The following is a 15,305-nucleotide window of genomic DNA, read 5'->3' on the forward strand; positions in this document are numbered from 1 at the left end:
TTCAGTCCCTGGCCTCACTCAGTGAGTTAAGGATCTGGTGTTGCCGCGAGGCTGTGGTGTAGGTCGAAAATGCAGCTCAGATCCTGTGGCTGTGGTGTAGGCCGGCAGCTGCAGCTTCAATTCGACTCCTAGCCTGGGAACCTCCATATGCCTCAGGTGCAGCCCTAAAAAGACAGAAGACAAAAAAAAAAATTTAAGGAAATTCATAAAATGGCAAATGCTGTCTATTAAAAGTGGGAGAGGGTTGTTTTCTCCTAGCTCTGTGGGTTAAGGGTCTGCATCGTCACTGCGGTGGCTCGGGTTCCATACCCGGCCTGGGGACTCCACATGCTATGGACACAGCCGGGAAAAAAAAAAAAAAAAAGTAGGAGGGAAGGTGGCTATGTCAAAATATGATTGTCGGGGAGTTCCCGTCGTGGCGCAGTGGTTAACGAATCTGACTAGGAACCATGAGGTTGCGGGTTCGGTCCCTGCCCTTGCTCAGTGGGTTAACGATCCGGCGTTGCCGTGAGCTGTGGTGTAGGTCACAGACACGGCTCGGATCCTGCGTTGCTGTGGCTCTGGCGTAGGCCGGCGGCTACAGCTCCGATTCAACCCCTAGCCTGGGAACCTCCATATGCCGCAGGAGCGGCCCCAGAAATAGCAAAAAGACAAAAAAAAAAAAAAATCATTGTCGGGAGAGGGATATGGGGAGTTGTCGTTTAATGGGTGTATAGTTTCAGATTCAAGATGAAAAAGTTTTGGGAGTTCCCATTGTGGCCCATTGGTTAACGAATCCGACTAGGAACCATGAGGTTGCAGGTTCGATCCCTGGCCTTGCTCAGTGGGTTAAGGATCCGGCGTTGCGGTGAACTGTGGTGTAGGTCACAGACATGGCTCGGATCCCACGTTGCTATTGCTGTGGTTGTGGTGTAGCCAGCGGCTACAGCCCCGATTCGACCCCTAGCCTGGGAACCTCCATATGCCACTGGAGCGGCCCAAGTAATGACAAAAACACAAAAACAAAAAGATGAAAAAATTCTGGAGACCTGTTACACAGCAGTGTGGATATACTTGACACTTCAAAGGGGTAAAGATGGCAAATTTTATGATATGTTGGGGTTTTTTATGACTGGTGTTTTTACCACAACTAAAAAAAAAATTTCTTTTTTTTTTTTTTTGGTCTTTTTGCCTTTCCTAAGGGCCGCTCCCTCGACATATGGAGGCTCCCAGGCTAGGGGTCTAATCGGAGCTGTAGTCACCGGCCTATGCCACAACCACAGCAATGCCAGATCCGAGCCACATCTGCAACCTACACCACAGCTCATGGCAACACCGGATCCTTAACCCACTGAGCAAGGCCAGGGGTCCAACCCACAACCTCATGGTTCCTAGTCGGATTCGTTAACCACTGCGCCACGATGGGAACTCCTAAAAAAACAATTTTTAATGACTGATAATGAGTAAAGCCTGGAAAGGAACCCTCTCCCTCCCCAAATAAAAATGTTTGTTATGTTGGTGTGGTAGGGCTTTGGGAAAACACCTAATGTGCTTGAAGGTTTTTTTCGCATAGTACTTTCAAGATATTTTTTAATATCGCTTCAGACCATATTTAATAAATCCTCGCCAATCGTAATTGGCAGTGCCCCTGCCTTCTTTGCTCTTTTTGGAATATGAAAGTCATGCTTGCCAATCCCAGAACTTCCCTTTCTCATTCTCATCCTCCATATTTTCTCAAAGACCACAGGAAAGCTGTTTGACGTTCTCACAGCCTCTCAGCGCTCTGCACTGTAATCTGTATGAGCCAGGAGACTTGAATTCTTTGGGGTGTTAGGTGCATTCTTTCCCCAGGTCATTCCCTTCCGGCTTTAATTCCTTTTAGTCGGTGCTTTGTCTACTCATTTTGCAAAGTATGAGTTGGAGAGGTTGAGCTTCCTCTGAGCAGCACCCCAGCAGCATAAGCATTTGGCTCAGCTCTCCTTTACCCAATGGATTGCTCTGAACATAACTGTCGACCCCTGTTTGGTTTGGACTCTATGTGATTTAAAAATCCATCTCTGGAATTCCCGTTGTGGCTCAGCGGTTAATGAACCCGACTAGTATCCATGAGGATGTGGGTTCGATCCCTGGCCTTGCTCAGTGGGTTAAGGATCCAGTGTTGCCATGAATATCTGAGTTGCAGATGTGGCTCAGATCCCACGTGGCTGTGGCTGTGGTGTAGACCGGCAGCTGCAGCTCAGATTCAACCCCTAGCCTGGGAACCTCCATATGCCGAGGGCCCTAAAAAGCAAAACAAAAAAAATCCATCTCCTTCCACAACACCTTTTAAAAATCTTTTAACCCTGCAGAGAGACAACCCTCACCAGCAGACGCCTGGAAAACCAATACAGATAATATTTTATTCTGTAATGTTACACTGATGAGAAATAAAGGTATTTTAAAATAATCAAATTCATTTTGATAGTACTGAGATATCCATCAATGGATACAGTTTTTTTAAAATCCATGCATGTCATTCTGGGAGGAGACCCCAAGGGAAGGCTTACTGGTGTCTTGGGGTTCTCTCCTTTCTCATTTGTAAGTCATCCTGCTTCTCTCTAAAGTCGATGAAGCCAACCTGCCTTCCAACAGGGGTCCACTCTGGATCACACAGGCCTTCCTCTCTGTCATGACGACATGGCCACAGGTGTGGTCCTGAAAAAAAAAAAAGAACTTGGGCATTTTGCTGAGTAGTCAAGTAAGGGATTTATTCAGTGTCTGGAGAGCTGAAGTCCCCTGGCTTTGGTGCCCATTTTGTGGGTCACATCAAAAGATGACAATTCTTTCCCTGGGAGATCTCATCCAAACCTTCTCCACTTGTTTTTCCACCCTGGTCTGTATTTTCTTGCCATTTAGCACTTTTCTGCTTCTCTTCCTCAAAGTTTACCTCTTTCTGTTTTTTTGTTTTGTTTTGTTTTGGTTTTGCTTTTTAGGGCCACACCCATGGCATAGGGAGGTTCCCAGGCTAGGGATCAAATTGGAGCTGCAGCTGCCAGCCTACACCACAGCCACAGCAGTGCCAGATCCCACCTGTGTCTGTGACCTACACCACAGTTCAAGGCAACCCCAGATCCTTAACCCACTGAGCGAGGTCAGGGATTGAACCCGAATCCTCGTGGATAATAGTCGGCTTCGTTTCCACTGGCCCACAATGGGAACTCCAAAGTTTTCCTTATTTTTGGATAGCTACACAGTGTCCATCACAGGGGTTCCTGGTCCCATCTCAGCAAGTTTCACTGACCCCTCTGGAATCTTCAGGACTCTCTGGAGTTAAGTTCACCTGTGTGTGCCCTTCCCATTGGCACATTGGTGTCTGAGACTAGAAAGGTCATCCCTCCCTCCCCTTCCTTTCCCAGGTGGTCTCCTGGCACTGCTTTGCCCATCACCCTGTCCTCCTTGAAGCCATTCTGCCACGGTGCCTTATGTGGTCATAGTCTCATCTGCGTGGTCTCACCCACCACCCACCACCCTTCTCTTTAAACCTCCTTGACTGAGTCACCTGGGTTCCAGGCAGACATTCCCTTTGTCCTCATGAGATGCATGCCCTGGAGCTCGCCCATCCTCAGGTCTCTTCTGCCGAGACCTTAACACCAGCGGTTGGCCAGCTCCCTGCTCACCACATCCACCCCTGTCTGCAGAAGCCCAGCCACCGATAACACAAGCGATGAAGGCCCCACCAAGGCCCCCAGGGTAGCCTCCATCAGGCTTGTGATAGAGCTGTCTACATACCTCAGCTGTACAGCCATCCGCCTGTGAAAATTGCCACTCTAGGGAGTTCCCTTCATGGCTCAGTGGTTAATGAACCCGACAAGGATCCCCGAGGATGCGGATTCGATCCCTGGCCTCACTCAGTGGGTTAAGGATCTGGCATTGCCGTGAGCTGTGGCGGCTCAGATCCCACGTTGCTGTGACTGTGGTGTAGGTCGCAGATGAGGCTCCAATCCAGCATTGCTGTGGCTGTGGCATAGGCCAGCAGCTACAGCTCCAAAAAAGAAAGAAAGAAGAAGAAAAAAAAGAAAGAAAGCAAAAAAAAAAAAAAAAAATTGCCGCTCTAGTTCCCCCTCCCGATTTGACCAATGAGGAAACCAAGGCTTACAGGGGTGAACTGGCTTCTGCAGAGTTTGGTAGACTACCCAGCGGGGTCAGTTCAAGCCTCTGCTTTGACCCTTGCCAGCCAGGTGGACTGGACGTCTTGCTAGACTGTTATCCCATTGCCAGCACCCAGCCCTCAGCTCACTTGCCAGGTTCTGTCTCCTGCCTTCTCTCACTGCAAAAACAGGGCAGGTAATTTGGAGTTTGGCTTTGATGGGAACCGCACGAGTGAGGTTCTTGATGGGGCCATGCGTGTAGTGGTTCCAGACCACCTGCTGGTCTTTCGCCATCCCTGCAAATGCTTATAGAGGCTCATGGTTAACAGTAAAAGCTGACATGGGTCTCCTCAGCAGAGTAAATAATTTTCAGTATCTCATAATCCAAAAAGATTTTCCCTCTTCTCTCTTCTCCTCCCCCTCCTTCATTATTATGGAACATTTACAAAATAAAAGGAATAGGATATCAAACCCCCATGGGCCCATCACCCATTTCAACTACGCTTAACTTTTGGCTGCTTTAGTTCCCTCTACACCACATCCGCTCCCCCATAAACTGGATTATTTTCAAGCAAGTCCCAGACATCATATCATTTCATCCATAAATATTTCACTAGGTAGCACTAAAAGACTCCACTGGCTTTTTCTTAAACATAATCACAATGCCAGTCTCCCACTAAAAAATTAACAGTAATTCCTAATATCATCACATTTCTAGGCTGTGTTCAGATTTCCTTGATTGTCTAGGGGAAGTTTTCTAACAGGTGGTTTGTTGGCATCGCGATCCACAAAACGTCTACACCTTGGACTTATTGTTTCTCTGAGTCTGTAAGATTCCCCTCCCTTTTCTTTCTTTTTTTTTTTTTTTTTTTTTTTTTTTTTTTTTGCTATTTCTTGGGCTGCTTCCGCGGCATGTGGAGATTCCCAGGCTAGGGGTCTAATCGAAGCCATAGCCACCAGCCTACACCAGAGCCACAGCAACGCGGGATCCGAGCCGTGTCTGCGACCTACACCACAGCTCACGGCAACGCCGGATCGTTAACACACTGAGCAAGGGCAGGGACCGAACTCGCAACCTCATGGTTCCTAGTCGGATTCATTAACCACTGCGCCACGACGGGAACTCCTCCCTTTTCTTTCTTTTCAGTTTGTTGGTTTTAGTATTAAAGAAGTCAGGGCTTTTTTTTTAATATGTGGAATGAATTTTTTATTATATATTGATCTTGATTGTGTTTTATTAAGCCAATATAAAGTTGTTTTCAGTCCTTCAAGTTTATACCCAAAGATGGTGAAAGATAGCCCTAAATGTGCTGAGTGGTAACCAAAGACACGAGGAATCCGTGTCAGCCAGCATTGCCTGGTGAAACACTGGTCCCAGCATCCTTATCCCGGTCCCCTTGAGCCTTGGGCCCCTGTGAATCCCCAGAGCCTTCTAGTGATGGCACCTCTGCGCCTTTCCGACCAGAGATCTGCAGTCTTTCCGTAGCTCAAGTTTACAGTCAGGGCCTCCTCCCTCCCTCCTCTGCGGTCCCTTTAATATGAAGGAGGTACTTACAAAAGCAGTTAGATGGTCAGCAAAGGGAGAAATGGGTGAGGGCAGGAAAAATCTGGCATTTTGAGACCTCTGGCTCTCTGAGGAAGGGGCAGCTTGGGTCCAAGGTCAGAGGAGAGGGGGCCGCCGAGGCAGCAGCTCCTCCTCCCTCAGACCCAGAGGCAGGTGTCAGTTCTGCCTTAGCCGGGATCCTGCCCAAAGTGTGTGGCCTGTCTTTTCTGCCCCTGCAGTGTTTGGGGGCGTCCCCCACCCCCCAAACATTTATAGAATGCCCTTTGACCTTTGAAGTCAGCGTTAGCCTTCATGTGAGCTTCAGCCCAAGTTTTATGAGCATGTCACAGGCTGTTAAATCCACATGCTCTTTGCTTTTAATTTCCCACTGGCTCCTTATTTTTTAACTGCGATATTATGGGAAATGTTTCCTATTCCAAAATTGAGGTCTGGCAGCTCTGGTTCCGGAAATTGCTTTTATAACTCCCTGGATTTAAAAAAAAAAAAAAAAAAAAACACAACCCTATGAGCCACCCTCTCTCTCTCAAGAGTCCCCTCTTTGGCCATAGGGGGATGAAACCAAGGGATTCTGTGTGGGAACAGTGACACCCAGATCCGTTCCCAGGGGATGATCAGACCTCAGGCCTCAGAAATCTGCCAAATGAAGGTCAGAGAGACTCTGTGGCAGCCGTGTTGGGTCTCACAGAGGGAAGAAAGCTCGAGCGGGGAGGGCTGAGCCACAGCCTGGGAGTCACCACAGGTGGCCGAGGGCATCGGGCCTCAGCAGCGTGGAGAGGAGCCTGGCCTTGCTGTGTCCCCTTGCCGCACAGGGTGGTGGTGGCAGAACACAGGCGCTGGAGCCAGGCTACCTGGCTTAAACCTCAGCCGTACCTGACTGTGCTGGAGTGACCCTGGGCAGATCCCTTGACCTCTCTGAGTCCGTGGTCTGCTGATCTGGAAGCAGGGACCTGCCTGGTGACCCCCATATCAGAAAGTCTTGCCATGCCAACAGCACGCACTAGCTCTAGAGGCAGAAAGACTTGGGACCAGCCCCAGCAGCCGTGCCTAGAAAGGGTTGGTGGCCTCTCTCCTTCTTCCATTCCTTGCCCCTTAAATGTTAAAGGCTAATCAAAAAGAAAGCTTAAGTTATATCATTTTCCTTTGCCTTGCAAATGGCAACAAAAGGAGTGTCTTTAATTTTTTCCTTCTCATTTTTTAAAGTTTATTGAATAACTTTTTTTTTTTTTTTTTTTTTGCTTTTTAGGGCCGCACCCACAGCATATGGAGGTTCCCAGGCTAGGGGTTGAATCGGAGCTGCAGCTGCCGGCCTGCGCCACAGCCACAGCAACGTGGGATCAGCGCCGCAGCTCATGGCAACTCCAAATCCCAACCAAATGAGCGAGGCCAGGGATCGAACTGTTGTCCTCATGGACACTAGTTGGGTTTGTTACTGCTGAGCCACAATGGGAACTCGGTGCTTTACAATTTGTAAGTTTCATGCACATGGTTTCATATAATCCTATAAAACCCTCCTCTTCCCCGACCCCTGTATGGCCCTTCTCCTGCCTCCAGTAATCACTAGTATGTTCTCTGTGAGTCTGCTTCTTCTTTGTTATAGTCGCTAGTTTGTTGCATTCCACATGTAAGTAATGGAAAGAAGTGTGTGTAGGCTTTTCCCTGCACTGTTCTTCTGCAGCCCCCCCCCGCCACCCCCTTACACAGTCCTCCAGAAAAAATGTGCCTGCAGTGGAAGCAGACTCTGGTACTCCCAGGTCCTATGGCAAAGAGAAGGCCAAGGTGATGGGGAGGGTGTCAGGAGTGTCACCAGCAAAGCCTGTGGCCCCAGAGAGTCGCTGGCCAGGGCCTCACGTTAGCAGCGCTGTTGTGGTGTCTCTACAGAGAGTCTGAGGACCCCGCGGCAAAGGCCACATTGCAGCGTAGGGAGCCGGCGCTCTGCAGTGGCAATAGCCCTGCATCCCGCCCGCGCCAGCGCCAGCCGCATCCTCTCCGGGACACAGTCCTGCTCACTCTCACTTGTGCTTCTTCCAGGGCCCAGGAAACCTTCATGCAGTGGGATCAGTGTCGGCGCTTCTACAACTTCCTCATGGCTGACAACATGAAGAGGATTATCCTCTCGCACAGGTGCAGTGCCTCCCTCCTCCCTAGGGAGCTGGCTCCTCTCTCAGCTTATTTCAGAGTCACCAAAAGCCAAAACTCCTCCTTCTTCGGGGGAGAGAAAAAAAAAAAAGGCCGGGGTGGTACAAATTCTCAGCTGACTGCTCTGTGACTAGGTTCAAAAGTAACTTGTCCCAAGCTACCAACCTCACCAGATCGCTTTCTGCTTCCATAATTTGCAAAAGGTCCAAGAAGAAAGAGAAATTGGTGCTGTGCTATTCTTTCCCAGGGAGGGCAATCCTGAGCGTGGCACATCATCGTTTAGGATCTTTCTGCTTAGGATACTTTTGTGCTTACGGCTGCAGAATCATTCTCTCCTGGCTTTTGGAGTTCTGACCAAGCAGCAGTGTGATGGGAGTCTGGCCACTGGTGGAAAGTATCACTGTCCACAGTGACCGTGCCTCTCTTCTGCTCAGAATTCTGTGGTGGGTTAGCCCCTGACAAGTGCTTAGCGCAGCACCTGGCCTGCGGGAAGACTCAAAAAATATTAGTGATGAATTTCATCATTGCAGTTTTTTTTTCAGGGCTGCCCTTGCAGCATATGGACGTTCCTAGGCTAGGGGTTGAATCGAAGCTGTAGGCACAGGCCTGCACCACAGCCATAGCAACACAGGATCCGAGCCGCATCTGCAACCTACACCACAGCTCACGGCAACACTGGATTCTTAACCCACTGAGTGAGGCCAGGGATCAAACCTACATCATTATGGTTACTAGTTGGGTTCGTTACCAATGAGCCAGGTAGGAACTCCTATATCTACATTTTTTAAATTTGCCACAGAAAGCTAAATGTCCAGAGATTTTAGGGACATGTTATTATAATTTTTTTCTCATCAGCATGATCTCTTTTTAAATTTTTTTTCAAGTTTTATTGAGCTGTAATTGACATACATCCCTGTGTAGTAGGGACACTTAAAATTGGGAATTCTATCCCATAGTTATATAATCTTCCTAATGCTCTTTTGGGGGGGAAAAAAAGGTGTTAAATCCGATCTTTGGGAGAGGTCGTGGATGAATACCAGAACATTTGGTTTCCATGATGAATTTTTCCCATTGTAGGGCCAAACCTCAAACAAAGCAACCTCAGTTCTTCTTCATCAGCTATATGATGAGAGCCCTTGCTGGAAATGGAAGTCTAAACGTGCACTTTTTCTTTTTGTTTTCGTTTTCTTTTGCTTTTTAGGGCCACACCCACAGCATATGGAAGTTCCTAGGCTAGTCCCAGGCCAAGTGGCTATTCCACAGACACAGCAATGCAGGATCCAAGCCACATCTGAAACCTGCACTACAGCTCACAGCAACCCAGGATCCTTAACCCGCTGAGCGAGGCCAGGGATCAAACCTGCGTCCTCATGGATACTAGTTGGGTTTGTTACCACTGAGCCACAATGGGAGCTCCTAAATGTGCACATTTTTACCTCTGCTTTTATTGCCATCCTGTCCAGATGGATCTTTTTTTAGTAGAAGTGATTATTCTTCTGAGTATACACCAGCTTTTTTTTTTTTTTTTTTTTTTTTTTTTTTGTCTTTTTGCTATTTCTTGGGCCGCTCCCGTGGCATACAGAGGTTCCCAGGCTAGGGGTCCAATCGGAGCTGTAGTCTCCGGCCTACACCAGAGCCACAGCAACGCGAGATCCGAGCCGCGTCTGCAACCTACACCACAGCTCATGGCAACGCCGGATCGTTAACCCACTGAGCAAGGGCAGGGACCGAACCCGCAACCTCATGGTTCCTAGTCGGATTCGTTAACCACTGCGCCACGACGGGAACTCCTACACCAGCTTTTTAACTAACATATTGGACAGCTGTGCATTTGCCCAAGTGCTAAATGGATTAATCTTTATCTTCCCTGTTAAGTGACACAAAGAGCTCATAAAGTGAACAGGGTTCTGCCAAAGAGGACGGTGTCAACACCATCGTAAAGATGGGGCCCCTAGAACTTTAGGCTAAGTTCTCCCACTGTTTGGCTGACAGTCGACCCCAGGCCACAGAGCGCATCCTGAGACCTCTCTTGGTGGTGCAGGTTTTGTAACAGTCATCTAGGCTCAAACCCAATCTTTGGTTTGTCTAGCTGCCCCTTCAAAGGAAAATAAGGTCTTGGAGTTCCCTGGTGGCTCAGTGGGTTAAGGATCCGGTGTTATCACTCCTGCAGCTCAGTTGCTGCTGTGGCTTGGGTTCAGTCCCTGGCCCCGGAACTTCTGCCTGCCACAGATGCAGCCAAAACAAACAAACAAAAAACCACAAAGGAAAATAAAGTCTTGACGTTCATCCTTCTTCTTTATTCAACTGTCAGTCGTACACGCTTATCCTCTGGGACATTATGAAGGCCAAAGGGATTAAATCATCCCTAATTACCCACATGCAGTCTATCAGACTTTCTCCTGGCTTGCCTCTGGACAAGGAAGCAAGCTCAGCTGTGGTTGTTTATCATGTGCTTTAAAAAAATCTTTTTCTGGAGTCCCCGTTGTGGCTCAGTGGGTCAAGAACCCAACTAATACCCACGAGGATGCGGGTTGGATCCAGCATTGCCGCAGATTGTGGTGTAGGTCACAGATGCACCTGGATCCTGCTTTGCTGTGGCTGTGGTGTAGACTGGCAGCTGCAGCTCTAATCCAACCCCTAGCCCAGGAACGTCCATATGCCATAGGGATGGCCCTAAAGAGGAAAAAAAAAAATTTTTTTCCCAGCTTGAATGAAGTATAATTGACAAAATTATACGATACTTTGTTGGAAAACGTGATGATTTGGTTTGTCATCTTCTTTTTCTTCTCTGCTTTTTGTCTCATTCTAGGCAAGCTCTTTTTGGAGACCATGTTAAGAAACCCCAGAGCCTGGAGGACACAGACCTGAGCCGCCTCTACACGGCGACATCCCTGATGCAGATCGACGACAATGTGATGCGGTATGCCTGGGCTCGGGGGTGGGAGGCATCAGGCCAGCGCTGCCCGGCACCAAGGGTTTCCTTTGCCCACTTTGGTGTTAAGGGTTAAGGGCATTGGTGTTATTTATATATACATATATATATATATATATGCATATATATATATACATATATATAACTGTTTAAATACTGAAGCTTTCAGAGGTCCCTTCATGGCTCATCAGTTAACAAACCCGACTAGGATCCACGAGGATGTGGGTTCAAACCCTGGCCTCGCTCAGTAGGTTAAGGATCCAGCATTGCCATGAGCTGTAGGTCACAGATTCAGCTTAGATCCCAAGTTGCTGTGGCTGTGGTGTAGGCTGGCGGCCACAGCTCCAATTGGACCCCTAGCCTGGGATCCTCCGTATGCCGCAGATGCAGCCCTAAAAAAAAAGCAAAGAGACAAAAAAGAAAGGGAAATACTTATTGTACCTGCCTACCTCTCTATCAAAAGTAGAAAAACCAAAAATAGACCAAAAGAGCTGTCTGTGTGTTGCAAGAAAAAGCAGAGCCTGTAGGAACATGAAGACTTGGCATGTCATAAGCAATCTCCACCCATTTCTCTGAGTTACCCTTTCCTTGCCCAGCCCCTCCAGGCCTCTCCAGACAGGTGAGGTCACCACGCTGATAGTGTCCCCTTTGCTGGCACCAGTAGTTTCTGGTTAAGGTTAGCCTTGCTGGAAAAGGTAAAGTTGATCTCTTACGTCATCGTTCTCTTTCAAAACATCATTCTTGGAGTTCCTGTCATGGCTCAGTGGAAATGGGAGAGGCCCTAAAAAGACATACAATAATAATGAATAATGATAATAATACAAATAAATTTTTTTAAAAAAAGAAGTTCCTATCATCTCAGTGGAAACGAATCTGCCTAGTATCCATGAGGACACAAGTTCAATTCCTGGCCTTGCTCAGTGGGTTAAGGATCTGGCATTGCTGTGAGCTGTGGTGTAGGTTGCAGACACAGCTCGGATCCCATGTTACTGTGGCTGTTGTGTAGGCCGGCGGCTACAGCTCCAATTCAACCCCTAGCCTGGGAACCTCCATGTGCCGTGGGTGCGGCCCTAAAAAGACTAAAAAATAAAAAATAAAAGCATCATCCTTTTTATCTAATGATTATTTGATACCTTCAGGTATGGTTTAAAAAGTAAGCTGGTGTTGGGAGTTCCCTGGTGGTCCAGTAGTTAAGATGCTTTCCCTGCTGCAGCCCAGGTTCAATCTCTGTTCTGGAACTGAGATCTCACATCAAGCCCCTGCACACCATGGCCAAAAGCAAACAAACAAACAAAAAATAACAAACAAACAAAAACAAAGCAATGTGGTGTTTATCCAGTAGATAGGCAGATATTGACCTGAAGGTATGGGATTTGTACTTACTTCCCTATGGGATTCTTGTAGCCTTCTTACACCAAGTAACTTTAGAACGTGCTCATGAACAGTTACTCAGTGAAAATGGAAATAGGAAACTGCTGGTGTGATCAGAAGGTGAAAATGAATTTTACTTACCCCCTCTTATTTACAGTAGGGCGTGCAGCTTTACTATAGAGCAGCACTAATGAGAAAAAAAGCAAACCCATTTAAATTTCATTCTATCTGCTAGATTGTTTTAAGCCCAAAAGAGTGTTCCCCCAAACTCTTCCCTTTTTAACAGTGCTGGATAGCAGCACTTTTCAGACCATAACCAGTGTAGCCAGTCTTATCATCAACTCATCACCAGTAATCCTGGAGGACTGACATGCCTTCCTGGCCCACTGAGACTGCGCAGGGACCGCCTTCATGGGGACAAATGCCCCAGAGATGATCTCTGCACTTGGCTTCCTTGGAGTTTGGCCCCAATAGTCTGGCCTGAGCTTCCTGGGTCCCTCCCTGGCAGGGATGTCAAGGAGCCTGGGAGTGGAAGAGCCACGGCTTCAAGGGAGCCGAAATACCCATTTTTTTTTTTTTTTTCTTTTTTGGGCCGCACCCGAGGCATATGGAGATTCCCAAGCTAGGGGTCCAATTGGAGCCACAGCTGCTGGCCTATACCACAGCCACAGCAATACCAGATCCAAGCCACATCTGGGACCTACACCACAGCTCATGGCAACACCGGATGCTTAACCCACTGAGCTAGGCCAGAGATCAAACCCACATCCTCATGGATCCTAGTCAGGTTCGTTAACCGCTGAGCCATGAAGGGAACTCCTGAAATAGCTTGAAGATCCCAATCAGAACCAAAAAACCCACCACCATTCAGAAACCAGAAATACATCAGAAAGAAGTGAGGTTTTCAGAGATCCTCTGACCTGCAGTTGAATCCACCTGCTGCTGTCAGAGCTCTGAGCTGAATGATGCCAGCATCCCAGGGCACAGGGCAGGGCAAAGCTGCAGGACCTGTTTGCTGGACCACTGAAGGGTTTGCTCATGTCAGTGTGACTCTGACCACTGCTCCATAGGAGACAGAGTCAGTAACTTTGAATCTCTGTCTCATTTCTCTTATCCAATACATATTTCATTCCAGTTCACAGCAGTCCAGGTCACTCTGCCAGGAAGAATTCTGAAAACAAAGTTCTAGTAAATGCCTTTGTTTGTTTGTTTTGTTTTTAGCCACACCCATGGCATGTGGACATCCCTGGGTCAGAGATTGAACCTGGGCCACAGCAGTGACAATACTGGGTCCTTAACCAGTGTACCACAAGGGAACTTCATAAATGCCTTTGACATGCAGTTTCTTAGTGTCTACAGGGACCTGGTCTTATGCTGCCTTAAGAGAAATAATATCTGGAGTTCCCGTCGTGGCTCAGTGGCTAATGAATCCAACTAGGAACTATGAGTTTGTGGGTTCGATCCCTGGCCTTGCTCAGTGGGTTAAGGATCCAGCATTGCCGTGAGCTGTGGTATAGGTCGCAGACATGGCTCAGATCCCGAGTTGCTGTGGCTGTGCCGTAGGCCGGTGGCTACAGCTCCAATTAGACCCGTAGCCTGGGAACCTCCATATGCCACAGGTGCAGCCCCATAAAAAAGACCAAAAACAAAAAAAAAAAAACAAAAAAGAGAGAGAGAGAGAGAAGTAATATCTGCTAATAATTGCCCTTAACACTTATTGAGTTACTACTCTGGGCCAGTCACTGTGCTAGTAAAATGTTGCTTTAATGTCACAAATCTCAGTTCTGATAAAAAAGATCCTATCCTGGAGTTCCCGTTGCGGCGCAGTGGTTAACGAATCCGACTAGGAACCATGAGGTTGCGGGTTCGGTCCCTGCCCTTGCTCAGTGGGTTAATGATCCGGCATTGCCGTGAGCTGTGGTGTAGGTGCAGACGCAGCTCGGATCCTGCATTGCTGTGGCTCTGGTGTAGGCCGGTGGCTACAGCTCCGATTGGACCCCTAGCCTGAGAATCTCCACATGCCGCGGGAGTGGCCCAAGAAATAGCAAAAAGACAAAAAAAAAAAAAAAAATCCTATCCTTAGCTCCATTTTACAGAGGAGAAACTCAGAGAGGTTAAGCCCTTTGCCTAAGTTCACATAGTCAATAAGGGGCAGGGAGTTCCCTTGTGGCACAGTGGGTTAAGGATCTGGCATTGTTACTGCTGTGGCGTGAGTTCGATCCCTGGCCTGGGAACTTCCACATGCCCACTGGGCAAGGCCAAAACAATAAATAAAAATAAGTGGCTAAGCCAGGATTTGAACCCAGATGCCAAAGCTGGATGCTCTTAACCCCTTACTCTGGTACCTGTGTGTATTTTACTGATATGACAAGTTGCTGTGGGAACTGCCATAGTAATAAAATCAACTGGGAAAAAAAAAAGTCAGCATTCCAAGTGTTGTTTATTTCAAGTGCTGTTTTGTCTTTTTCCTTTGTGTATGTGTGTCTCAGGAAGTTTCATGGCTATAACTCCCTGAAGGAATATTACGAGGAAGAAAGCTGCATGAGGTACCTGCACAGGGTGAGTGGCCGCACCAGCTCAGGGAGGAGCACCACGGAATTGGTGTCATGCCGTCCAGCTCCACCCATGGTATAACAAGCATCCCTCCTAAAGCTTCCCTGCACCAGCATCTGCCTCCAACCGCCCTAAATGTTCACTTGGGTTTCTTATTGAGCCCAACTCAGCTCCTCTGTGACCTCTATCTGATCATCCCAGAGCTGCCCCTTAGCGCAGTGCAGGGCCAGTCAGCTCCTCAGTCTGTATGAACGCCCTTGAAGTTGCTGCCACATTCATTTTTCTCTTAGTCTTCTTTTGACAGAATAATCCTGCCTGGTCCTACCATGGTGCCTCTTAGGAGATCCATGTAGATATCTTACAGTTCCGTTTTTTGGCCAGTGTGTGTTTTGTGGGTGTGATGCCAAGGACTGAACTCAAAATTCCTGCTGTGATCTGGCAAGCACAGAGTCAAAATAAATGCATTTCTGTATCAGAATGCTAGAGGAGCAAGTTTTTGGTCAAGGTAGACAATTTTTTGTCTTTTTGGTCTTTTTTTTTTTTTTTTTTTTTTTTGTTGTTGCTATTTCTTGGGCCGCTCCCGCGGCATATGGAGGTTCCCAGGCTAGGGGTTGAATCAGAGCTGTAGCCACCAGCCTACGCC

The 15,305-nt window shown here is 47.8% G+C and overlaps 1 protein-coding gene across 1 annotated transcript in view; it reads left to right on the forward strand.

Annotated features, from left to right (window-relative positions):
- ABHD2 (abhydrolase domain containing 2) overlaps window positions 1-15,305 on the forward strand; it is a 120,447-nt gene that overhangs the window by 94,329 nt on the left and 10,813 nt on the right. The window contains exons 7-9 of the mRNA XM_001925989.7: window positions 7,699-7,791; window positions 10,616-10,726; window positions 14,599-14,668. Coding sequence (XP_001926024.1) covers window positions 7,699-7,791; window positions 10,616-10,726; window positions 14,599-14,668 — 274 coding nt within the window. The remainder of the gene's footprint in view (window positions 1-7,698; window positions 7,792-10,615; window positions 10,727-14,598; window positions 14,669-15,305) is intronic.

Source organism: Sus scrofa, chromosome 7 (assembly GCF_000003025.6).
Source record: "Sus scrofa isolate TJ Tabasco breed Duroc chromosome 7, Sscrofa11.1, whole genome shotgun sequence".
In the NCBI taxonomy this organism is placed as follows: Eukaryota; Metazoa; Chordata; class Mammalia; order Artiodactyla; family Suidae; genus Sus; species Sus scrofa.